The sequence below is a fragment of the Lytechinus variegatus genome, chromosome 6 (assembly GCF_018143015.1).
Source record: "Lytechinus variegatus isolate NC3 chromosome 6, Lvar_3.0, whole genome shotgun sequence".
NCBI classification, from domain to species: Eukaryota; Metazoa; Echinodermata; class Echinoidea; order Temnopleuroida; family Toxopneustidae; genus Lytechinus; species Lytechinus variegatus.
Window position 1 is genome coordinate 30,323,627 of NC_054745.1, and position 26,063 is coordinate 30,349,689.

The following is a 26,063-nucleotide window of genomic DNA, read 5'->3' on the forward strand; positions in this document are numbered from 1 at the left end:
TGTTTATAAAAAAACGACAAGCACAGTGTAAACATCCCTTTTAAACACGTTTTCTACAACAGTCAAAACAGCCTTCTTATGTACTTATGTAACACATATAACATATTTACATGATTTTCTTTCTCTATACACGATTAGCCATTTTCACATAATGTATTTACATTGGCATTTTACGATAACGTAGGGCATGATCGTAGTCCATGCAATCTTGTCGTTTTTTACAGGTAAATTCACAGAGTAAAATCAAATCATTACAAATTGAATGCAAAAAGTAGACATTATTCAAAATAATTTGACACACAGAATTCTTTGGACTCCACGAGCAGATTCGTCCATTATTCGCTATATTGCATCACATACATGTACAACATACATGTATATGGCTACTGCATCTGCATGAGTCTCCAACACACATATACGCGGCAAAGCGCTAACGCAGTCGCGCACCTTACACCTGAGTCACATTTGCTCTGCAGCAGCCGTACAGCGAGTCAAAATCAGCCGTTTCATTCATTTTTATTCAAACCATGTATATGTAGCTATTACCAAATAATGTTAACACAGCTGTTTGCGACTTGCCGTACTGCCGCCATAGACCAAATGTGATTGAGGTATTACTTACATTACAGGCAAGATATGAGATAGGTCCCAATGTAATGTAACACATAAATACACTTATGATTTTCATTTCTTTAAAATAAAATGACATCCAACACAAAACAAACAAATGAATAAATTTAGACTAATTTCTCAAGAGGTAGGGAGTTCACAATACTTTCCTATAAGGGATACATACACAATATAATACATTACTCGTCGTACATGATTTTACTTGTGGTTCTGTAACACAAAGGCTTGGGACAAATTGCAAATTTGAAAGAGGAATTCTCATTGGTTATTGATCAAATGTTATCACAAAATGTGTGAAACAATGAACTTAATTGGCCGACATAAATTTGAGTTTCAGGGCAAACCATTACGTAACCTTGCCCGGTTTGTGAGAAAGCAGCGTGTATGATACTGATAAGCCCACACGCTTAGAGGATACAAATCTGTTCATCGCGTTTTCCAACGTTTGTTTAGGATTTCTGGAGCATTCATCGACATCACACAATGATGTAAAATCTGTCAGCTTTCCTTAGCTTTAATTGGCTGAGAAGCATGTGTCTCGGTGGTAACCGTAGGATAACGAGGGTTTCTGGGAAACTGCACCATGGTCAAGACAAACAGATATGACAGTGGGTTTTACAACAAAGAATTTGCATGAACTTGAAGACATGGTAGTACATGTAGGTTTCTTCTGAAGGAAGTGTGAATGCTATGATAGTAGTTGAAAGGTGATATGACTGTAACGGGTGCAGAATAAAGGCCACCGCACACGTTCCGACTGTTTGCGACCCGCTTTTGGAACAAATTGCATTTTGCTCATTTTCTGAAAATGTGAATGGAACATAACATTTTATTTGAGGTTTGAATTAATTGAAATAATACTAATATAACCATTTTGAAAGATTGCAAGCCTTTATTTGGAGTAAAGGCCAAATTAGTTCCAAATCGTAGCCAATCGAACGACTGCTATGACGTCATTACGACTAGATATTGAATTCACTTTTATTCTGAGAAGGATGATAGCATAGTCACAGATTTGAACATAGGTATTTGTACGATAATTTAGAACATTACACAGTAAGATATTCCAAGTCTCAAAGTTGGCATCAAATCATATTACATTTTATTCTGAAATCGGGTCGCAGACCAATCGTAAGGTGTACGGTCTCCTTAACGGTTCTTGTATGAAACGCCTTGCCTAGGTTCGGTGATAAGGTAGTTCCTAATGGTGTCTTGGATGCTACTGTTTCTGATGGCACAAGACTAGTTGTCAGGCCATGAGTTGCGTAGTACAATCTCCTCTCAATGAAACGATACTACAAATGATCTTGCCGGGTTTTGTAACCAGGTAATTCCCGATGAAGTCTTTGATGTTGCTTTTATCCGATGGCACAAGACTAGTCGTCAGGCCAAGAAATGCGGAATAGAACCAACTCTCAATGACACGGTGATATTACAAATAATCTTGCTGGATTTGTTGACCAAGTAATTCCTGATAAATGCTTTGATGTTGCCGCTTCTGATGGCACAAAACGAGGCGTCTGGACAAAAGCTGCAGATGAAACCTACTCTAAATGCAACGGTGCTTTTTACAAAAGACCTTGCCTGGATTTGGTGACAAGGTAGTTCCTAATGAAGTCCTTGACGTTGCTCCACGTCCGATGTCCCAGTACAGGCTGCCGCGCCAGAAGCTGTTGAATGGGACCCTTGCCAGGGAGTTTGTTCTGCAGGATCTCATGTTGGAACATCTCAAAGACTGCAGCCTTCTCTTCGGGTGTCCAGGGGCGCTTCTGGGGCTTCTTACGAGGGCTGTCAGATGACGAGGACTTGGCCCGGCTCTTCTTTGAACCTGGTCGGAAAAAAAAGTGAAATGGAATTTTAAATTTTGATCGTTGACTCGAATTTGCCTCTTGGCATACAGCGTACTCACATTACGTCCCATAATGCATTGCCATCAAGAACTGAGGAGCTAAAGTCCCCAGTTTCTGTGATACTCAATACAGCAAAATCCCACTCACTTTCTTATGAACGTGATATCAACACAATTTAAAGGAAAATGCTTCCTATCTGGCAAAAATAGTTAATAAATTTGGAAATTCACATATAAAGTTTGCATTTTTAATCTGCATACTGTAATACTTAAATTATCTAAACCTCCAATTTCTCTATTTGTAACAGCCTTATCATTATTTGTATTTGTCACCTAAGGAAAAAGATTATGTTCAGGAAAACTGGGGGCTTTCCTACCTACCAACCCTGACTGCCGAGAAAATGGAATAAATTATCAAGCAATTCCCAGAAACAGGCGCATTCTTAAAAAGCCAGAGTCACCTACTCTGGCTAGCAAGTAGTGGATAGACTCACTTTTACTCTGTTTGGTGGAGTTAGATGAAGCGGACGATGATTTATGCTTCTTCTTATGAGATTTCTTCTGTGACGATGACGATCGTCTCCTACTGCTGCTACTGCTGCTCTGGACTGGTGAGATTCCAACCTGTGTCTCAAGGATCCCGTCCTCCATGAAGTTATACTCAACTGTGATCTCTGAAAAGACAATCAATTATGAAAATGAAATCAATGAGATGAATGCATTCACATATTTACATGTATGCCAAACTGCATTCTCTGGAGATAAAAACAATTATGAAATTAAATCAATGAGATGAATGCATTTACATATTTACAAGTATGCCAAACTGCATTCTCTGGAGATAAAAACAATCATGACATGAAATCAATGAGATGAACCGCATTCTCTTGAGAGAAAAAACAATTATGAAATGAAATCAATGAGATGAATGCATTTACATATTTACAAGTATGCCAAACTGCATTCTCTGGAGATAAAAACAATCATGAAATGAAATCAATGAGATGAATGCATTCACATATTTACATGTATGCTACACCGCATTCTCTGGAGATAAAAACAATTATGAAATGAAATCAACCAGAGGTACACATTCAAATATCATAAAGTTCACAGTAGTATCTAGAAATGGGTAAATGAAACCAACATCGGGGTCTCGACAGAAATCTCTGGAAGTAAAAACAATGGAATATGAAATGAATCGAACCACATGAATGCATTCACAAGTGTCTTATACTCCACTCTAATGTTTATCATATCATCAAGACCATGGAAGAAAAAATCTATTATTAAAATCATATGAACCAGATGATTAGTATCAAGTCCCTGAAGGCCTGCCTTTCCCTAGAAAAAAATAAAATGACCTTTGACTTGTCTAAGGTAGCTCCTATAGAAAAAGCAGGGGCAAGACTAGGAAATATTGCTAGGAAAATCTATTTTTCATGTCAAATGATGATCCACAGCATTTATATTCCACAATATTTCTGTTAGAATTATTCAAAGGCGCAAATCATTTCAATTATGTTGTAATCCTCATGCCCAAACTCTGATAGTCTGGCCGCATCATTGATATTGTGGTCTTGTGCACAACACTGTATCTGTGGAAGAGCCGTGGTGTAGTGGTTCTGACTCTCGCCTTGTAAACAGAGGGTCGTGTGTTCGAATCCCACTGTGGTCTGACGTCCTCTGGCAAGGCGTTAATCCACACTTTGCCACTCCCGACCCAGGTGCTAAATGGGTACCCGGTAGGATGCGAAATAAATTGTATGTTAGATTTTGCCAGCGCCATAGTGAGGCTGAGATGAATGCAGGGGATGCTCCCAAGGGAGTGGAAATTGTGCACTTTTCATGCAGGATTGAAATGAATCCAATGGCCGGGGTAATAATATGCTGTAACACGTTTTGAGCCATTCTGGGAAAAGCACTCTATAAAAATTGGCTATAATCATTATTATTATCTCATGCTCAACTGCAATCTCTGAAAAAAAATTTTTACAACATCTAAACCATGGAAAATGGGGAAAATCATTTTGCTGGCACCAACTTAAAAAAAAAACATTCAATTACTTTTCGAACAAGTGCATCATTTCTTTTGACATCCATTGACGTACGAAACACAAACAATTTATAATGTGGAAAGCACACATGGAAAGCATTACATGGTCTGTCCCCCAATTCCTTCAAAACCTCATCTTAAAATACACTACCGCAAGAAATATCCGTTCCTCCACTAACAAACAGCTAAATGTTCAGAGAACAAATTTAACCCTAGGAGAAAAGGCATTAGCCTCTTCAGCTTTATCTATCTGGAATGCTCTTACACTGAGGATCCCAACAATTGAATCGCTTGAAGCATTTAAATAGTATTTTAAAATGATTTCTGGTTTCTTCTTACTTTTGTTAAATATGTTAATTTTTTCCCCCATCCCTCTGCGCCTCGGAATAGTTTACTAGATAGATGGCACATAATAAATGCAGTGTATTATTATTGTCAATGTGAGCACACTTGTCCTCGCTGAAGTGCATTCCGCATACAACATTGATGTCACATGCATGATGATTTATAAGAAATCTTGAACTTTTGAACAGTAAATCAATATCATTTTGGGTGGAATAATCGGCACCCTTATTGCACTGGCATGATATCAGAAACATCTCGTTTTAATAGACTGCATTATACAGCAGTTTGATAGAGTTTATCTGCGGTCTTACCCTCATCTCTGAATAGGGGGATGTCGTCCAGTGACTGGGCAACGAGTCTAGTCCGGTCTCCATTCTCTATTGATATCAGCACCTTGCAAAGTTTGATCACCTGCAGCAAGAATAAAAAAATTTAAAGAAGAGATAAGAAAAGAAGGTATGGAGCAGAGACAACACAAAGAAAAATTACAAAATAGGAGGATATAAAATATGGTAAGGACAACGAGATAAGGACGGGGAAAGATGACAAGGAGCTCGGGCCCATCTTTCAAAGAGTTGCGATTGAACCAATCAATCGCAACTATGGAAAGCCAGCAAAGTCAACATATTAAATGCATGTTTGTTCAAAAAAAAATTCTAGATATGAACGTTTATCCTTAATTGATTTCTTGACAATTTGGTGTGTTCTCCTTTGTTTACAAAGGATATTTTGCAAATTTCCTGTAAAAAAATGACACTGATGGATTTCCATCGAGTTACAATTGATTGGATCAATCATAACTCTTTGCAAGACGGGGCCCCGACCACAAGATCTACATAACACATAGGAAGTTAGAGGACAGATGGTGACAATAAGAGCTATATAGACGGACCAACAAAGATGTGATTAGAAAGAGTAAAGGACAAGAAAAAAGCATGAGGAAGAGGAGCATTTAGAGGTAACCCCTAAATCAGAATGACTTGTGATAAAATTACTGTGTTTTGCACGCTGCTTCGGCTCAGGGTGCAGAACCGAGAGCCGATGCAGAATCAGCATTTTTCTATGCATGTAAACGCGATCAACTTGCATCGGCTCTCGGTGCAGACACAGCAATTTTGCACCGTCAAAGCAGTTGGATCAGAACCATGAGCCGGTGCAGACAAAGCAATATTTCTGAGTTAACACGAAGCCAAGTCTGCACCGGCAATTAGCGGATTGCTCACCTGTTCGCATATTGTGATGTCAATGTGCATGGCGCAAAATATGCGCAGATAGAATCTACTGATTTGTGTATTTTGCCCCGTGAGCCGATTCTGCACTGCGAGCTGGACAGCGTGTAAAATTTTTTTTTTTCCAAAAGCACAGAATATCATCTCTATTATTTCTTATTTGCTTCTTGTCTTCTCTCTCAATAACCTTTACTAAGAGACCTCAGTAAAGGCCATGATAAGTGCATTTTTTTAATTTTAAAAACCATTTCCACGCAAAACATGTGGAATACTGTAGTGTAAGGACCCCTCAATTTAGATCAAAGCTCTGTAGCATAAAGCTTGCAATCAATTGCTGAATGCTGATGGCCAATCAAGATCATCGTTGCATGTACATTTTTTTTAAACACTGACCAGGATCCAATCAGAATGGATCTTTCATAATTTAAAATCCATTGCAAGTCTTATGTTACAGGGTCTAGATTGGTGACACAGGGGGTGAGAACTCACCTGCAGCATGGCATTGGGACCAATCTTAAGCACAGCATGCTAATGACCAATCAACATCATCAATGCATTACCTTTTTTAAAAACACTGACCAGGATCCAATCAGAATGGATCTTTCATAATTTACAATCCATTGCAAGTCTTATGTTACAGGGGTCAAGTTTGGTGACACAAGGGGTGAGAACTCACCTGCAGCATAGCATCAGGACCATGTATCCTGACGTCATGTCCCGTCAGTCGAGCCACAATGCACAACTCATTGTCCTTCAGATTCAAGATCTGACTCAGTGTGGCAATGTGGTTCTTCAGCTGCTTGCACTGAAGGTTCTCCGGACTGCTGGCCCCGCACTCAAAGGCAAACCGCTGCAGACACTCCAGACCTCTCACCGTGTTGGACACCCGAGAATCGGGCTGAATCATCGGGAAGAGGTACTCGTTGGTGTCCGGGATGCCTACATCGTGGCGCTTTGCGACCAGGATATCGATCCAAAGCTTGATCTCGTCGGTCAGGAGTACGGGCACGACCTTGCCTTTCTTTCCGATGACCTCAATGCGCGTGAGCTTCTTGCAAAGTTCCTTCTCGAAGAGACTCATTGCGTCGTAGACGACATGAACATCCGGGTGAAGCGGTTGGTGCTTGCGCGCATAGTCACTGAGCTTCATTTTGGCAATGCTCCCGAGCCGCCGTCGGTTAAAGAGTATGACTTGTGTGAGGGCAATCTCGCTGAGATTGAGCCATGCGTCATAGATATCTTCATTGGTGTGAAGCATTCGCATTTGTTCATGAGCTATCCTCTTGAGGTACGATGTCAGGCAAGCTACATCCTGCGCTAGTGATAACCACTTCGGGTTCCCTCGACCTTCGTCTAAGATGCTTCCAAAGTGCGGCAAGGTGGTTTCTTCGTGGAACTGGAATTCAAGCATGTCATGGAATTCTGAAGCCCGCTTGTAAGCAAGTGTGTCCCCAAGGGTCGAAGCCTTGGCCTGTAAGATGTACGTGCATTTCTTAAGCGAGTACCCAACATTGGTGTTAAGACTCGGCGAGGAGTTGTTGTATCTCCGATGGTTGAACCCTGCTAAGCGCCTTGCAGCAATCACAACATTCTGAAACTTGGCAGGGTCAATGAAGGTGTGTAACGTCGCGAGAGGATCCCCACTGACAAACCTTAGCTCCAACAACAGTCTACCCAACTCACGGAGTCTTAGCTTTATCGAGACCGCCTCCTCACGATCATGATTCAACTTCAGACACTCTTTCTGCGCAATTTCCAATATGAGTGGATCGTAACTGATACAGTGCGACACGTCATCCATTTTGTTGATTCCGAGCACGTCCCCGCGTAACTCCTCCAACGTGCACTCCCGGTGCGCGACGGAAAGCACGCCCTCATCTGACGAACCTGATCCTTTTTGTTTGGTCTTTTCGCGAAGTCCATTAAGAGGGCACTCGTGCTTCCAGAGATCCCGTTTGACATAGTATGCATAGCAGTAAGAGCATGGAATGTACTCGCGAGGGTCTGCGCCCAACGTCGGTCGTTTCTTAACTATCAGACTTCCCTTGCCTTTCTGTAGGACGTGCATGTTGTGTCTATGATTACCTGCAAATGAAAAGGAAAAAAAAATAGCTAAACGATCATCACCTCAAAACATAGGTATAACAAAGTCATATCAAGACCAGACATGATAGATCTGGGCCCTGTTTGATAAAGGACGTGCAACTGTTGTAACTTGCCATTATGGCAGCTACATGGTAAGAAGCTTGATTTTGATTGGCTGCTGAGCCCTGTGCCATGGTAGTTGCCATTGTGACAAAGTTACAACAGTTGTAACTCTTTATGAAACGGGCTTAGGGCCCCGTTGCATAAAAGTTTCTATTCCGGTAACTCTGCCATACAATGGTAACTTACAGGGAATCCTTGATTTTGATTGGCTGTTGATCAGCATTACCATGGTAGTTGCCATTCAGGCAAAACTACAACAGTTGTAACTCTTTGTGAAACCGGCCCCTGAAGTGGCCTAGTAACAATGGTCACTGTTTGTGAAGGTGCCCTAGCAGAGTGGTCTAAGGCACCTGACTAGACATGAGCAAGTCCTGGCCTCGATCCCCAGCCACGGCACCTATGCCCGTGAGCAAGGCATCTAATCAACAATGCTCTTTTCTCCTAAAATCATATACCGTAAGTAACGGTGTATTAACCGCACCCGTGTATTAACCGCACCCCCAACTTTGGACTAAAAAAAAAAAAAAAAAAAAAAAAAAAAAAATCTTACATTTACATGCATATTTGAGGTACGAAGAAACAAAATCTAAGATTTTAAGATTTCAAAGTATCCAAAGAGATTACCGGTATGCGGAAATCTGCTGTTCTTTATCAATTCATCTACAAATGTTAGAAAGAAAGAACAATCCCGACAATATTGGCAACTTACACACTCACTCACCTCACAGTCACAGTGTACACGCACACACACAGCACTGCTATTACATTGCAAACTACGATACAGTACCAGTCATGCCAGTACATCAAATTATGATGTGTCTTTCCCAGCGTAGGAGGAAGAAACATTCACATTTCTTGCATCACAACCTCACTACCATTTTCAGAAATTTAATGTCTTAGCATGAATTTTGGATATGGGAATACAGGAAGGTTCAAGAAACAAAGAAATTGACATTTTTTCCAGTTGTTTTTTACGGCTTCATGCCGTCTCCCTCGTGCGTGGTTTACATGGTATCTTATGAAAAGCAAACAGGAAGGAAAAAAAAAGCTGGCGCGAAACGGGACTTTGAATAGCGCCAGCTTAAGTCGCACTATAACCACATTACAACGCAATCTCTAAGCTCATTCAACTCTCGCTCATCGGTGACAAAATATTACCGAGTATGCTTGGCGTCTCTTTTAAATTAGCCAGGGAACTTCACTACTTTGAATCGAGAATAAAGTCAAAATTAGTGTCATGAAGGTGGGTGCGTTTGTTATGGACAACATTTAATTAAGATCGTAATACCGGTAGTCGCTTCCTATTACCCGCGGCTCATACCCCTCTAAACGACATTGCCTGGGCGGCTACGCCCGGCCACTCGATGTGTTGTGAACTGGCAGACATCGTACATGTACGGGAGGGGCTACGGCGGGCTGGCTCAGACCCGTCACCGTGTATAAACCGCACCCCCAACTTTTGCTTCTATCCCGCCGAGAAAAAGGTGCGGTTAATACACCGTTACTTACGGTAAATGGAAATGATACATACATTCTTGATGATTGCTTGATACCCATATCAGACATCTGAGCTGGCCATTTATGAAATCGTATTGCCCTAGATTTTAAGAATATCACGAAGGAATAGGGATATTATTTATATTTTGTTGGTCTCTATGCATGTATACACTTCTTCCCCATCAAACTCACCAAGATTTCTTAACTTTGCCAGCTTGGCATCTTTGAGGATGGGATCTTTCTCATGCACGAAGTCAATGACTGCCGCCTCTGTGTAGTGGAGTTTGACCAGATGGCGCGGGATCTTGGAAACGGACTTCTCACAGTACAGGCAGAAATACTTCTTGTCAAACTTCCTCCTCCCGTCCTCGTAGTTGTTCGTTGACATGACGATAACGTTCTGAAGGTCTGGGATCGGACAGAGGGGTGAAGGAAATAGCCAAACAAAAAATTGACATGATGTTTTGGAGCAAGTTAAGTTGTTCCCTTAAGTTATCGTTCAATAACGAGACACCTGCATATTTCACTACTTGGTCATCTAAAAAAAAAAATCTATACATTGATGTCGGTCCTCAATATCATGCAAAGGTAGCAATGTTTGAGCAAAATTGGTGGACAAATGGTTAAATGTTTAAAGAACAAGTCCACCACAGGAAAGTTTTGATTTGAATAGAGAAAATCAAAATAGCTTACATGTACACCGAAAATTTCATCAAAATCGGTTATTAAAAAAAATTTCTAAAACATGTCGCGGATTTGGTCTCAAAAGTTGCGCGAGACTTCAAAGAAAAAAAGTCATAAAATTTTGCGGTGCTATATTTCTGCGTTTTGGAAATATCGCATGAAGCGTGGAGGGGGCATCATGCCCCCCCCCCATACTTTTAGGGTTAACACTAATTGGTGTGAGCTTAACACCAAACAGATGTTGCTTCAACACGTCTCTGGTGTGGACGGATATAGATACCAGGCTGGTGTTAAATTAACACCAATGTTCTTGCAGTGTAACCGGTGTCAATTATGCAATCAATCACAAAAAAATGTTCTACTATGATTGATATGCTTTTTGTCACAGGTACCCATTTATACTCACTGTTTTTAGATTTAGGAATGATGACGGCTTCGTGATCGTCGTCCAGAGAATTCTCATCTGCCGCCTTCACCGTATTGTTAGCCTGTGCCTAAAAACAATTATTTTACAGATAAATTACAATTGAATTACAGTAGATGATCTTGAAGGTGACAGATAGTAGTTGCAGCAAACAATAATTTCATGAGAATGCCTTTAAAATCAAGGTTTAAATGCTACCATATTATCATAGATCTACTTCCGGAACATTGAAATCAACTTATATTCGTGAAATCAGGAAATCTTTGCTGAAAACCGACAATTCTGGTTATCACTACCACAGAGATGCCAAGTTCAATGACCAGCTATGTGTGAGATTTTCTGTGAATCTGAGTGAGATCACAGACATTGTGTACAATGTATATGGGGATAGGCTCTGATAGTTGCATGAGACAGAGATTTGAGGGGATGAACAAGAGTCCAAAATGCTTGAGTCTCACGCATAATGCATGAGACTTGGTAGCTCTGCTACCACAAAAAGGCATATGTGGGACAGTGTATTAATATTGTTTGGAAAAAATACCAGACATACTTGGGTGGTCACTCTATTGGATTCTGTAGAAACTCATTTAGAGATCGTTACCACAACTGGTATTTATCTTTAAACAGAATCCAATAAAATGACAACCTAAATATTTGTAATTGGAAATGGGAAATACGTGCCAAATAACCAGAGCTGCCAACTTGAACAAGAACCTTTCAGTATTTCTAAAGCAGAAAATCAGTATTTTGGTGAGGAAATCAGTATTTTGAATTAAACACCATTGGACAATATATAAAACTGAAACATTAGAAGTCAGTATTTTGCATGAAACCATCAGAATTCTTCTTATTTTTCAGTACTAAATGCTGAAATCCGTACTACTTGGTACCTTGATCAGACAAGTGGAATGCCTCTGGCCGTCTCAGCTGCATCACGCGGTTCAATATAGCAGCAGTGCTGACTTTGAAAACTACCGTATTTTTCGGAATATAAACCGCGGCCGTGTATTAACCGCACCCCCAAAATCGGGAGGCTCTAAAAAAAAAAAAATTGGCAAACCAAATTTGGTATTATTTGGATGAGCAAATTAACCTTGTAACTCCTTGACAGACCAAAAGATATATTACTAATTTTTGTATTTTAAAAAATGGTTACTACATTCTTTAACTTTATTTTTCAAAGAATATGAATTATTTCTTTGTAGAATAAAGAAAAAAAAAGACCATGAAATGGCAGTATTGTATATCAAACTTACAGTCTCAAAACGGAAAAAGAAAACAAAAATGTTGAGATAAAGTGAGGGAAAAAATGAAGAATAGAGGACATTTTCTATTGCCTATTTTCAAACCGATTACGATTACGATCGATTACGATTACATGCCTATTGTAAAGCATTTTCAATGCACTTTTTAGGTGTAAAAAAATAAGTTTTCATTACAAAAATATAGGGGTTTTTTTTAGGAAAAGGTGACCATAAAATGGCATTTTTTAATATCAAAATAATGGTATAAAAAGGGATTTTTTTTTAATATTGAGAGAAAAACTAGAGAATTAAAAATAAAGGACATTATTTATTGCCTTTTTAATAACCGATTACGATTACATGCCTATTGAAGAGCATTTCCCATGCAATTTTAGTTGAAAAAAAAAAGTTTTCATCACAAAACAATCAGGTTTTTTTTTGGAAAACATTTTTAAATTGATAGTAGTTAAATAAATAATATAAACCAATCTTTACAAAGAAAATTCTTGAAGAAAACTTTACAAAATATACTCCCTATTTTTAGTAACCAACAAACAATTATACATTAAATATTCTATATTATTTTTGGTTCAAATGAAAGTAATATTACCTACAAAACGTAGTCAAATTCCCTACGAAATTTGTTGTTTCTGTGTATAAATCGCACCCAATATTTCAAGATTATACAGCGGGAAAAAAGGCGCGGTTTATACACCGGAAAATACGGTACTCTAACTTGCACAAGATGTTCAGTGATACATGGTTACTCTTATGTCCACTTTTTATGAACTAGACCAATAAACTTACAGAGATATGATGGTTATTCAACAAAAAACCCCAACATGGCCAAAGTTCATTGACCTTACATGACCTTTGACCTTGATCATGTGACCTGAAACTCGCACAGGATGTTCAGTGATACTTGATTACTCTTATGTCCAAGTTTCATGAATCAGATCCATAAACTTTCAAAGTTATGATGGTAATTCAACAGATACACCAAATTCGGCCAAAGTTCATTGACCTTTGACCTTGGTCATGTGACCTGAAACGCGCACAGGATGTTCAGTGATACTTGATTACTCTAATGTCCAAGTTTAATGAACTAGACCAATAAACTTTCAAAGTTATGGGAATTCAACAGATACCCCCAATTCGGCCAAAGTTCATTGACCCTAAATGACCTTTGACCTTGGTCATGTGACATGAAACTCATGCAGGATGTTCAGTGATACTTGATTAACCTTATGTCCAAGTTTCATGAACTAGGTCCATATATTTTCTAAGTTATGATGACATTTCAAAAACTTAACCTCAGGTTAAGATTTCGATGTTGATTCCTCCAACATGGTCTAAGTTCATTGACCCTAAATGACCTTTGACCTTGGTCATGTGACATGAAACTCTAATAGGATGTTCAGTAATACTTGATTAACCTTATGGCCAAGTTTCATGAACTAGGTCCATATACTTTCTAAGTTATGATGTCATTTCAAAAACTTTACCTTAGGTTAAGATTTGATGTTGACGCCGCCGCCGTCGGAAAAGCGGCGCCTATAGTCTCACTCTGCTATGCAGGTGAGACAATAAAATGACTTGGGCATAGTAAACTTCTGTTTCTTTAATGGAATGCTCAAATTTAGAAAATTTACCAAGCGAAAATGTTTTCACTGGTTGCTTTTCACATTTTCTAACCAATCAAGCAAGAACTTATTTTTTTCACTAGACTCAGAAGAGGTATATAACAGCAACTATGGAAAGTCAGGAATGACAACATTTAAATGCATGTTTGTTCAAAATGTTTTCCAGACAGGATATCGATTCAGCATGGTTCTCCTCATTTACAAAAGGACATTGTGCAAATTTCCTGTAGAAAAAATTATGACATTGTTGGATATCCATAGTTAATAAAGGTTGATCGGATCAATCGTAGCTCTCTTTGTAAGATGAGGACCAAGGCCCATGTTACAAAGAGTTGCGATTGATCCGATCAATCGCAACTATTGAAGCCAGCAAAGTCAACGTATAAAATGCATGTTTGTTCCAAAAAAAAATTCTAGATATGAATGTACTGTATATTGATAAATTCATTGATTTCTTGACAATTTGTTGCGTTCTTTGTTTAACTTGACATGTTTTTTTAACAAATTTCTTGCAGAAAAAATCATGACACTGATGGATTTCCATAGAATTACATTTGACTGGACGGGGCCCAGAACTTCTCTGTTGATTATCAAGATAAACAATCCCTGCACTACTCCTCACCTGTAGATAAGCAGTCTCATATACCAGAGGATCAATCGTAACAGTCGTGGTCCCTCCTATGTTGTTCCTGGCCGTGTTGACCCACTGGACATCGGCCATTACCTGGGCAGTAGCTTGCTTGACCGGCTGCTGCTGCTGATACCCGGTGGTCACTGCTTGGTAGAAGACCTGCGGCTGGACCTGGGCTTGGGTCTGGATCTGGACCTACATGTAATGGTGGTGGTTAATTAAGAACAAGGATAATATTTGACTCGTTATTTATAAACTATATTCTAAGATGAATATGCTTATTACCAATCTAATTCATTTTATCGTCACTACAAGGGATTTTTCTATAATTTTCACATTCCCTTGTAGACTGCAAACCAGAAAGAGAAGAAAAGATTGAGAAGTAGACAAGGTGAAAGGCTTGAGCAGAAGGCTGGCTTGAGTTGGAGAGGTGAGAGGCTCAAGTAGATGAGAGAAAGCTGGCTTGAGTTGATGAGTGGAGTTGTAGAGCACGGGCGGATGAGAAGACTTGGCATTTCCAGCAGATTGACTGTCCGTCTTCAGAAGATCGATACATAGTATGTCAGGCAAAGTAATTTCAAGTTTGGGCATGCACATTTTTTAAAATTTCTTCAGCCACTGGCTTTATATTAATAAGCCTCACCCATTGCCCTAACCACTATGATGTAAGTTCGAGTTTTGGAAAAAAATTGATTCTGAAAGAAAATGGTTGACGCAATCCTGAAGTGTTTATAATAAGCCAGAATGCTTACCGTAAGTAACAGATATTAACCACACCTTTTTCTCGGCAGGATAGAAGCAAAAGTCGGGGGGTGCGGTTTATACACAGTGACGGGTCTGAGCCAGCCCGTCGTAACCCCTCCCGTACATGTACGATGTCTGCCAGTTCACAACACATCGAGTGGCCGGGCGTAGCCGCACAGGCAATGTCGTTTAGAGGGGTATGAGCCGCGGGTAATGGGAAGCAATTATTACGATCTTAATCAAATATTGTCCATAACAAACGCACCCACCTTCATGACACTAATTTTGACTTTATTCTCGATTCAAAGTAGCGAAGTTCCCTGGCTAAGTTCAAAGAGACGCCAAGCATACTCTGTAATATTTTGTCACCACTGAGCGAGAGTTGACTATTTAGTGAGCTGATCGAGCTTGCGTTGTGTTGTGGTTATAGCGCGACTTAAGCTGGCGCTATTCATTTTAACCCCTCCCTCCAAAGTCCCGTTTCGCGCCAGCTTATTTTTTCTTTCCCGTTTGCTTTTCATAAGATACCATGTAAACCACGCACGAGAGAGACGGCACGAAGCCGTAAAAAACGACTGGAAAAAATGCCAATTTCTTTGTTTCTTGAACCTTCCTGTAATCCCGTATCCAAAATTCATGCTAAGACATCAAATTTCTGAAAGTGATTGTGAGGTTGTGATGCAAGAAATGTGAATGTTTCTTCCTCCTACAGTGTACTCCGGGAAAGACACAGATCATAATTTGATAAGATGTACTGGTACTGTATCGTAGTTTGCAATGTAAAAGAACGGCAGTGCTGTGTGTGTGTACACTGTGACTGTGAGGTGAGTGTGTAAGTGGCCAATATTGTCGGGACCTTTCTTTCTTGCTAACATTTGTAGATGAATTGATCAAGAACAGTAGATTTACGCATTCCCTTAATCTCTTTGGATGCTTTGAAATCTTTAACTTAGTTAAATATATGCATGTAAATGTGAGGATTTTTTTTTCCAAAGTTGGGGGTGCAGTTTATAGTCTGTTACTTACGGTATTTAGAAGAACAAGATTTAATTTAAATATCACAGGCTTGCTTGGAATTACATTTATTTCATTACCACAAGCTTTTACAGATGTAGCTAACACAGGAATCAACAGGTGGGACCACACTTGAAATGGACAGGCATTTTTCCGTAATTTTTTCTGATCATCATTTGAGCACTACTCAGTAATTATACATTTCCCCGAATTACAGTTTGGCAGATATCATTTATGATCCTGTGAAAGTTTTGTTAATTTTAGTGAACATCTAATTTTCTGTTGTTACCCATATGTACGGTACCAGAGTTTATCTTTGAGACTTTGACCTCTCACCTGTTGTATTGGAGTTTGCTGTTGAAGAGTTCCATTGTTATCCCAGACCCCGCCTTCAGATTCTTCCTTGATAATGATAGCATCTACTAGTCCCAAGCAGGGGACATTGGCACCTGTACTTGCAGCTTCTGGGAGTGACTTTGCCTCGGCTTGCACAGCGGACTGCTCCATGTCCTGTTTCATAGATGAAATGGAGGAGAATGCAATCATGTATCCAATCAATAATGCGATCATACATGCCATCAAATACAAGTTGACAGCCAAAGAAAGGAAAAACTTGCTCCTGTACTTAAAGCATTATGGGTGACTTTGCCTAGGCTTGCACAGCGGACTGCTCCATGTCCTGATTCATAGATGAAATGGAGAATACAATCATTATCCAATCAATAATGCGATCATACATGCCATCAAATACAAGTTGACAGCCAAAGACAGGAAAAACTTGCTCCTGTACTTAAAGCATTATCTTGGGTGACTTTGCCAAGGCTTGCACAGCAGACTGCTCCATGTCCTGTTTCATAGATGAAATGAGGGAGAATGCAATCATGTATCCAATCAAAAATGTGATCATACACGCCATCAAATACAAGTTGACAGCCAAAGAAAGGAAAAACTTGCTCCTGCACGAAATGCATAATGGGTGACTTTGCCTAGGCTTGCACAGCGGACTGCTCCATGTCCTGTTTCATACATGTAGATGAAATGAAGGAGAATACAATCATGTATCCAATCAATAATGCAATCATACATGCCATCAAATACAAGCTGACAGCCAAAGAAAGGAAAAACCTGCTCCTGCACTCAAAGCATTAAGGGTGACTTTGCCTTAGGTGTGCACAGCAAACTGCTCTGTGTCCTGGTAGGGTATCACAATTATGAACATTTTATGCAATCATACACTGTACAGGTCATCAAACATGCCATCAAATGTAAGTTCACAGTCTCAGACATGGAACACTTATCCATGTAGTTTCTGAAAGTGACTTTGACTCCGCTGACACAGTGGACTGCTCCATGTCCTATTTAAAAGAAACAATTGAGTCCATTATACACACTCATGTATTCAATCAAACATACAATCATAAATGCAATGAAAATTAAAAGTTCATATTCCAAGACAGGAAACACTTGCTCTTGTATTTGCAGCTTGTGGAAGTATCTTTGCCTCGACAGCAGACTGCTCTGTGACAAAAACCAATTGTGAACATAAAATGGAATCACACAAACATGCAATCACAATTGCAATCAATTATGATTAAATATTCCTCAACTAAAAATACTTACCACCGTTATTCCCTATACAAATGATTACACTAAAAGTATATCAATTTTCATGTACATATTTTACACAAAATTACATGTAGGTGAAAACCCTTTTAGGCAATCAAATTATAGATGATTTCATACAAGCAATGAAACAAGAAATCTAAGAGGGCAAAATGCAAATCAAGCAATTCAATCCATTCTTCATTTAATAAGCTGAAGACCAAGCTTCAAAAGAACAAACACTTTGCAAATTCACTGTACTTGTAATCATGCAGCTTCAGGTAGTGAACAGCAAATTACTCCTCTGCTACAAGTATGATAAGATATTAAAAATCAAACACACAATCATCATACCTAACTCGGCCAAAAACAATCGTAAGAACAAAGTGCTTTATTAAATTGTCGTCTATTACACTGTAGATAAAGAATTTATATTCCATTAATTTAGCAAAATAGATCATTCACTCAATCATTCAAAGATGCCCTCCTCTGACAATAAGCCAGTTCGTATTTCCACTCTGCACATGATCAGAAGATTCTGTGCATGATCAGAGGAAGCCGAAGGTCATTGGTACTAAAGTGACATGGTGATTTAAAATCTAATGAGATAAGCACCGACTTTGATGTCTTGATTATTCATATATTCTTTTGCGTTGTGTTTTTCATTTATATCCACAAAAAACAACAATGCGTCCACGAACGACTGGTATTTCACAGTTTGCCAAGTACATTGCACAACATGCTATAAAATTCATTCAAAGCAGAAATGTAACAATACCTTCATAGTGTTCATTTGTGTGCTATTCTAGTCACCTACTGCACCTAGTCTATTCCATTATTGCTATGAAAGGCATGCTTACATAATATCTTGCTTTGAAATCTGCATTTGCCTATCATAATGAAAGAAATGAAAGGTCATTTGACCAAAATCGTCAAAGAAGAAACTACTAACTGGTCTATTCAATCAAAAATGCATTCATTCATTCAAGCAATCATTCAAGCAAGCGTGCAAGTGTAAATGTGCAATCAAACAAATGTAGTTACATGTAATTCAGGAAAAAGACACTAACCCTGATATCCTCAGGAGTATGTACATGTACAACCAAAAATACAATCAACAGAGCAATGCAATCAAGTTTACATACACAAGCAATGCAATCAAATATACACAAGCAATACAATCAAACATACAATTTAACAAATGTATGCAATCAAAAGTTATTTAATAGTCCCAGGCACAAAAGACTTGCCCCTGTACTTGCAGCTTTAGGAAGTTGCTTGGTCTTGGTTTGTACATCAGACTGCTCCATGTCCTAACAAAGATAGCAAAGGCCATAAATTTGCAAGTTTTTGGATCATATCTTGACATTGGTAGTATACTGCAAGCTACCAGTTATAAATTTACTATGAAACCAGAAAACAACAGGTGAACAGATTAAGTGAAGTTGAGTGAACTGATTCTATCATATGTGGTTTCTTTCCAATTCGTCTAATGCCAATTGGTCCCATCGCCAATTCGTCTACTATCATTTGGTTTACCATCTGTTTGTCCACTCACCATGTGGTCTACTTTCATGTACATGTATAATGCCATTCCGTCTAATAACCAAAGCCATTGAATACCATTTAGTCTAATTGGACTAATGGTTGCAAGAAACTTGCGATCAATTGCAAATCTATTTTTGGTCCCTACATCAGTCATACATGTATGTCTTGCAGTTAATTGCAAATTAGTGATTGATTGCTAATCTGCTTCTTAAAACAGAAATTTAATCTGATTTGCTACAGCTAACGTGGAACTATCAGTTGTAAAATTGCAACAGAATGTTTGCTATTGATTGCAAATACTTTCTTGCAACACCCCCTACAAATTTAAGTGTTAAATTGCTTAAATACTTATTGAAGGGCCCAGCCATTGACAAATCATGGGGTTCTATTATTTTCCCTTATTCGTTCTTTCCATCCCTTCCTTCCTTTCTTCCTTCCCTCCCTGCCTTGTTGTTTTCTTTCTTTGTTTCATCCTTAATTTTTTTTTCTTTCTTTCAAAGAATGAAGGGAACATTTCTCTTTCCTTCATTCTTTCTTTCCACCTTTTTTCTTACTTTTTTCTTTCTCTCCTTTATTTTCTCTTTCACACGTTTATTCATCTCCCCCCTACCTTGACTATATTCAATTCAAAGAATGACAGAAAACTTTTTTCTCTTGATCCTTCTTACATTTTTTCTTTCTTTCTTCTCAATTCATCTCTTGTCTTTCACTTCTTCATTCTTTCGTTCACCCTCCCTTCCAATTCTTTATATTTTTTTCACAATTCTAACACTGTGTAGCCTTCTTTGTTGTTCTTTTTTGTCTTTTTGTCGATTGTCCTGTATTTCATTTTGTGACATCTGGTCACCCTGGTACACAGCACACACTTTAAAAAAATCATTAAATATCACTTTTATGACAAAGAAATACTAATTTCCATACAGTTGCAATTTATTTTTCATTAGCATTTTGGGAATAATTTTTATATTCACCGGAACGCTCAAAAACATTAAATTTTGGCATATTTTTGCATACGCCCTCTATTGGTGGAAAGGAAAATCACAAGAAAATTGTCATTTTTCAATCTCTCTTTAATTTAGAAAAATTATTTAAAAGAATCAAATTCATTTAGGAGCTAAGTCATATACAATGTAATGAATAGCTTTAAAAACGGAAACTGACAGTGTCAAAAAATCAAGCATTCGTCCCAAAGAAAAAGATACAATAAGCCAAACATTCATTGCCAACCTTGTTTTGCCACACTTGGAGTAGTAACAGGGAACAAGTTTATATCATAATATGTAAACTTCTAATTTGATTTTTGCAACAACAAAAAAATGCTCATCCCAGACATCCCTTATCCCTTTCACTTCCTGGCCTTATCGTTAAATAAGTCACCTATCTCTTCTTGCGTGTGCCCTCGGCCTCGCATTGTGTAGATCTATAAGAGTAAGGGGTAAAGGGATGGTCCGGGCTGAAAATAATTACATCTTAATACATACTGTACATGTAGAGTAGAATTCACTGAGCAAAATGCCGAGAATTTCTTCAAAATCTGATAATAATAATATTCCGCATTTATACAGCGCTTAATACATCGGAACGACGTCTCTAAGCGCTTTACAGACATATTATTACCCCGGTCATCGGATCCTTGCATGCCGGGCATACAAGGATGATAACAAATTATAAAGTTATTGAAGTTTAAAGTTTAGCAATATTTTGTGAAAACAGTCGTCATGAATATGTTGGGCTGATGATGTCACATCTCCACTTTCCGTTTTCTGATGTTATTACATATAAAATCATATTTTTTCCATTATTTTACACTTGTGTGAATAATATGAAAATTCATAATTTATTGCTCAAAATAGACATGAAATGAAATAGTCCGAAAATTTGCTTTGCCCAATTGATCGTGGGCCCGGCAGACGCTATGCAGTGCCAGATCGACGAGGCTCTATCCCTTTAATCGTTGAAGGCCAAACAGGGTAGCAGCAACTCCCATTTTTTTAAACGTCTTTTGGTCTGATGAAATTGCAGCAATAAATATCTAATGCACTAAATCAGTTGTCAATCCAATTTTTTCAAGTTTTTGGAGGAAAAAAATGGAAAAAACCTAGTTTTATATAATAAAATACGAAAGAACATGTGGGGATGTGACATCATTAGCCCACCTTATGTAATTAATATTCATGATGACTGTTTTCACAAAATATAGCTAAACTTTACGTTAAAATTTGATAACTTTGTTGTTATCAGATTTTGATGAAGTTTTCGGCATTTTGCTCAGTAAATCCTACTCGGTACTTCCAAGTTCCAAGTTCCAGCCCAGACCATCCCTTTAAGTCCACGACAAACAATAATTTACAGGCCTAACAATATTAGACCCAAATCAAACATTACAATTTTACCACGTCAATTTTACACAGTGCCACCAGCAGAACTGCAAGTGCAACTCAAGTGCAATTTTATTTCAAAACGACAGTGAATTCGAACGTGAACACGGTGAAAAATGGACTGGCAACTTATTTCACAATAATGCCCACTTGCTTTCAGACAAGGAATGGAATGGGACAGTAATAATATATAAGTGTGTATTCTAAAATCCAAATGGCAAGGTCTTGATTTAGGTCAATCTTGTTCAGTTTCTCATTCAGTCCCACGCACTCAAATTTAAGCGTCACCTTCACAATGAAAGCAATTTGCCCTTGCACCTGCACAATGCGCGCACGTATTGACCGACGCATGCATGCTGAACTGTCAGATGTCCACACTCACATCACGATCTTTATGCGATCCAACACCACAAAATATTGAGATCACCTCATTTAAAAATCTTGTAATGTCAGCCGAACTGGTAACAGGCAAAATATACAACTATTATCAAGATTCAGGAATAAAAATGAGAATATTTACCGTCATCTACTCGTGTACGGAACAAAGCATTCGGCTGCCGTCTTCAATGATTATTTTTCTTGATTGGTCTGCTGCCCTCTACGAAATTTTCAATAATGCACACAAAATTGATGATTGACAAAGAATAATTATTTCAAAAAACTATGTAAATTGTAATGCCCATTACAAAAATACAACATCTACAAAATAATTCAACGAAATCGATTTGACAATTAGTGAAGAAAAGTTTAAAAAGGAGGCTAAAAACAGATACAAGATAATAAAAAAGTATATGTCCTGTATATTCAGTAGAAAGAATATTTGCTTTTTATTTTATATCCACGGATGGAGTGGAGTAGATGAATGAAATCTTCTTGATACATATATATATATAAGAAAGAGCAATTAAGGGATGTTGCAAGAAAATATTTGCAATCGATCGCAAATATTCTGTTGCAGTCTTACAATTGATTGATCTCTTTTAACTATATATATAGCAAATCAGTTTCTTTTACACTCCTTAATTAATTGTTTCATAGTGGAGCAGATTAGCAATCAATCGCAAATTTGCAATTAATTGCACGGCATTATGATTGATTTAGGGACCGAAAATAGATTTGCAATTGATCGCAGGTTTCTTGCAACTCCCCGTAAGTCATATCGATCAAAGAATTTTATACCTCAGATCACGAAGTCTATTTTCGCGAGGGAAAGAAAATATACCACAATTTTAAACCATTGCATCGTCATATTGGTACATGTAAAACAACACGCCAAGTTGTTTCTTGCAATAATTCTCAAATTAGAATTGATATCTAATTACCTGTGTGGTAAAATAATTATTTTTTATGAAAGTTTATTCCTATATAATGATAATAATTATCAAATTAGCATTGATATAAACTGAGTTCTGAAATTGTTTTCTAATAATGTATTTTGGACAACTGTCACAAAAAGCGTTTGCGATCTAGCACCCCCCCCCCCCCACTGCTTAATTACTAAATGGGCAGATAGATCCCTACTTCAACCCTGGTCCCTACTTCATTCTCAAACTACAAGGCCCTGTGAACGATTTTTGAAGAGAAGGTGCGGGTATAATGACAATGATTCTCCCCCCCTAGCATATTTTAATACTACTCTACTGGTCCCCAGGGGCGTACCAAGAATTTTCCACAGGGGGGGGGGGGCAAAACTGTCCGCCAAAAAAGTGACAAGCAAAAAAAAACGGTCTTCAAGCTCGTCACGGGGGGGGGCAATAAAGGTATTCTCCTCAGGGGGGGGGCCGGGCAAAAAGGTCTTTGGCAAGCTCGTCAGGGGGGGGGCAGGGATACGTCCTTTGCATGGGTTGTGACTCGTCAGGGCAGACTGCCCCCTGCCCCCCCCCCGTAGGTACGCAAAAGCTGGTTCAAACAAGTTCAATGTTCTTATTGTCAAATCTATATAAAAAATATGAAATATTGAATAATTCAAATAATAAAAAACAAAATAAATAGTGATGGACATCATCGACTGACTCACCTAGTTGTGCGTATCAGATAAGCGAAACTTTGAAATGTCATAACTTTCTTATTTTACATCCGATTTTGATGAAATTTCCAGCACTTGCTAGTTTGATCTTTCTCTTTTCATTCAAGAAAGCATTTTCCTAGGGTGGACTTGACCTTTAATATCTCAAGCAACAAAGTTTAACTTTTGATATAGAATTCATAATTAGGTTAATTCAGTAAGCAACGATAAAGGTTGTATTATAGTTTAAACAGGGCCTTTTTACTGTGTACACAAATGACGATGTGACAGGCTCAGTAGATGATATGATATTCAGAAAATACTGTGACGGTTCGTGCTTTTCTTGTTTGTTATTTTGCTTTTCACTGTTCAGGGGATGGTCCCGGCTGAAAATATTTATATCTTAATATATAGAGTAGAATTTACTAAGCAAAATGCCGAAAATTTCATCAAAATCGGATAACAAATAATAAAGTTATTGAAGTTTCTAGTTTAGCAATATTTTGTGAAAAACCGTTGTCATGAATGTTCATTACGTGGGCTGATGGGGCTGATGATGTCACATCTCCACTTGTTCTTTTGTATTTTATGATATGAAATTAGGTTTATTCGTTTTTTTCCTCTAAGAACTAGAAAAATTTGATTGACAACTGATTTAGTGCTTTAGATATTTATTGCTGAAACTTATTTCATTATAAGGGAGACATATTATTCACACAAGTATATATGAAATAATGAAAAAATATGATTTTATGTAATAACATAAGAAAACGGAAAGTGGAGATGTGACATCACAGCCCAACTAATTAATATTTATGACGACTGTTTTCACAAAATATTGTTAAACTTTAAACTGCTTAGTGAATTCTATTCTATCTATTGAGATATACATATTTTCAGCCCGGATCATCCCTTTGATATTGGAGGTCCATTTAGAGCCCCACCAACGCTCAGGAGCGTTGCACCCTCCATCTGTTCGTACACCAGTGCCAAATCTCGGTACTGTTGACAAAATTTGTCTCAGTTAATTTGTTCTCAATTTTATTCTTTAGGCCCTAATATTGTAATTCAATTATAAAATCCGACAAACATCTAAATAAAGTTTTTTAAAATGTAACTCCCTGAAACATCTTACTTTTTATTTTTAAATAATCCAATGGGGCCCTGCATGTTTTCTGAACATTTTCTTCCGTTTTGAAAACAAAATTAAACAACATTTGTACTATTTCATGGCCCCGGAAAGCAATGAAAATAACCTTCATTTTGTAGTGAAAACCTTTTCCTTTTATTTCTTCTTTTTATTTTTTTTTTGCTTGCTTGCCAAATAGACATTAATAGCACCCCCTGTAAAACAATTGTCCCCGGGGCACTCTACACTACTTTACTCCAAACTATTAATTTAAACAAATTGTTTAAAAAATAAACAACAGTGTTAGACGTTTAATATATGCTATACAGAACACCAATATTGTTCAAAGCCTTTTGACTGTGGGATGGAGGCAAATAAATAATTAGGCCAAGAATATTCAGAAATAAAGACAAATCAACCGCTCCGTGCACGGAGCGCGGAACTTTCTGCCATTCATTTAGTTAAAGAAAAATACCTTTTGTATTCTTATTAATTTGTATTCTAATGTCCGACTATGGCAACACTCCGTGCATACATGGCCATAATTTTTCAATTCTTTTATTCTAGAACGATGGAGAAAGACAATAAAGTAAGTTTCATTCATGCAGGCTTATATTCAGTCAGAGACTCAGAAGGGGATTTTGAAAGAAAAATCTGAAGCTTTATTATTTACATTCTTTTTGTTTACTATTTCTTTTCCATCTCGACCCCCCCCCCCTCCATTAAGTTGAGGCCCCGGGGGCCGCTTTTCTACTCGGTTAGCCGAGCATTAAAACTTTTATACAGACTTTCAGTGCCTTTTCAAATATCTTTTAAAAATATTGAGAACTTTTTTTCAAAATCAAAATCGGCCATGATGAGAAATTTATGACATTTTTTAGTTTGCTTATATTTTCGCAAAAAAAAATTATTATGCATGATTGAGCACAATCCAAGCAATAGCTGAGTGCGATGATGTCACATATATAGGGCCTGATTAACAATATTTCTGTTGTATTTATTAATTACAGGATATTTTGATTTTGGAGATATGAAAATATCGAAATTCTTCGAATCTCAAGTGCAACAATGCCAATCTGTATCACACAATTTCATTATGAGGGAAAAAAATCCAATATTCCATAGGCCTAAAAACTATATTGATAAAAACAGTGAGCGTCGGGTCAGTTCCTAACTGAAAAATAATACTAGCTTTCTTATTTT

The 26,063-nt window shown here is 37.9% G+C and overlaps 1 protein-coding gene across 1 annotated transcript; it reads right to left on the reverse strand.

The window, feature by feature from the left end:
- Positions 1 to 1,846: 1,846 nt before the first annotated feature.
- LOC121417348 lies at positions 1,847 to 22,318 on the reverse strand. The gene is made up of 9 exons (XM_041611027.1): positions 22,247 to 22,318; positions 16,535 to 16,708; positions 14,432 to 14,635; positions 10,905 to 10,992; positions 10,007 to 10,222; positions 6,786 to 8,194; positions 5,192 to 5,291; positions 2,974 to 3,153; positions 1,847 to 2,458 (listed from the first exon to the last, which is right to left on the reverse strand). Exons 1-9 carry the CDS (start codon positions 22,250 to 22,252, stop codon positions 2,199 to 2,201), a joined length of 2,637 nt encoding a protein of 878 aa, XP_041466961.1. The 5' UTR covers positions 22,253 to 22,318; the 3' UTR covers positions 1,847 to 2,198.
- Between the last annotated feature and the right edge of the window lie 3,745 nt (positions 22,319 to 26,063).

Coding starts and splice junctions, on each gene's coding strand:
- LOC121417348 (XM_041611027.1), bottom strand. Junction 8,195..10,006: donor GGCAAAGTTAAGAAATCTTG/GTGAGTTTGATG, acceptor TTTCATTTGCAG/GTAATCATAGACACAACATG. Junction 3,154..5,191: donor CCCCCTATTCAGAGATGAGG/GTAAGACCGCAG, acceptor TTGTCTTTTCAG/AGATCACAGTTGAGTATAAC.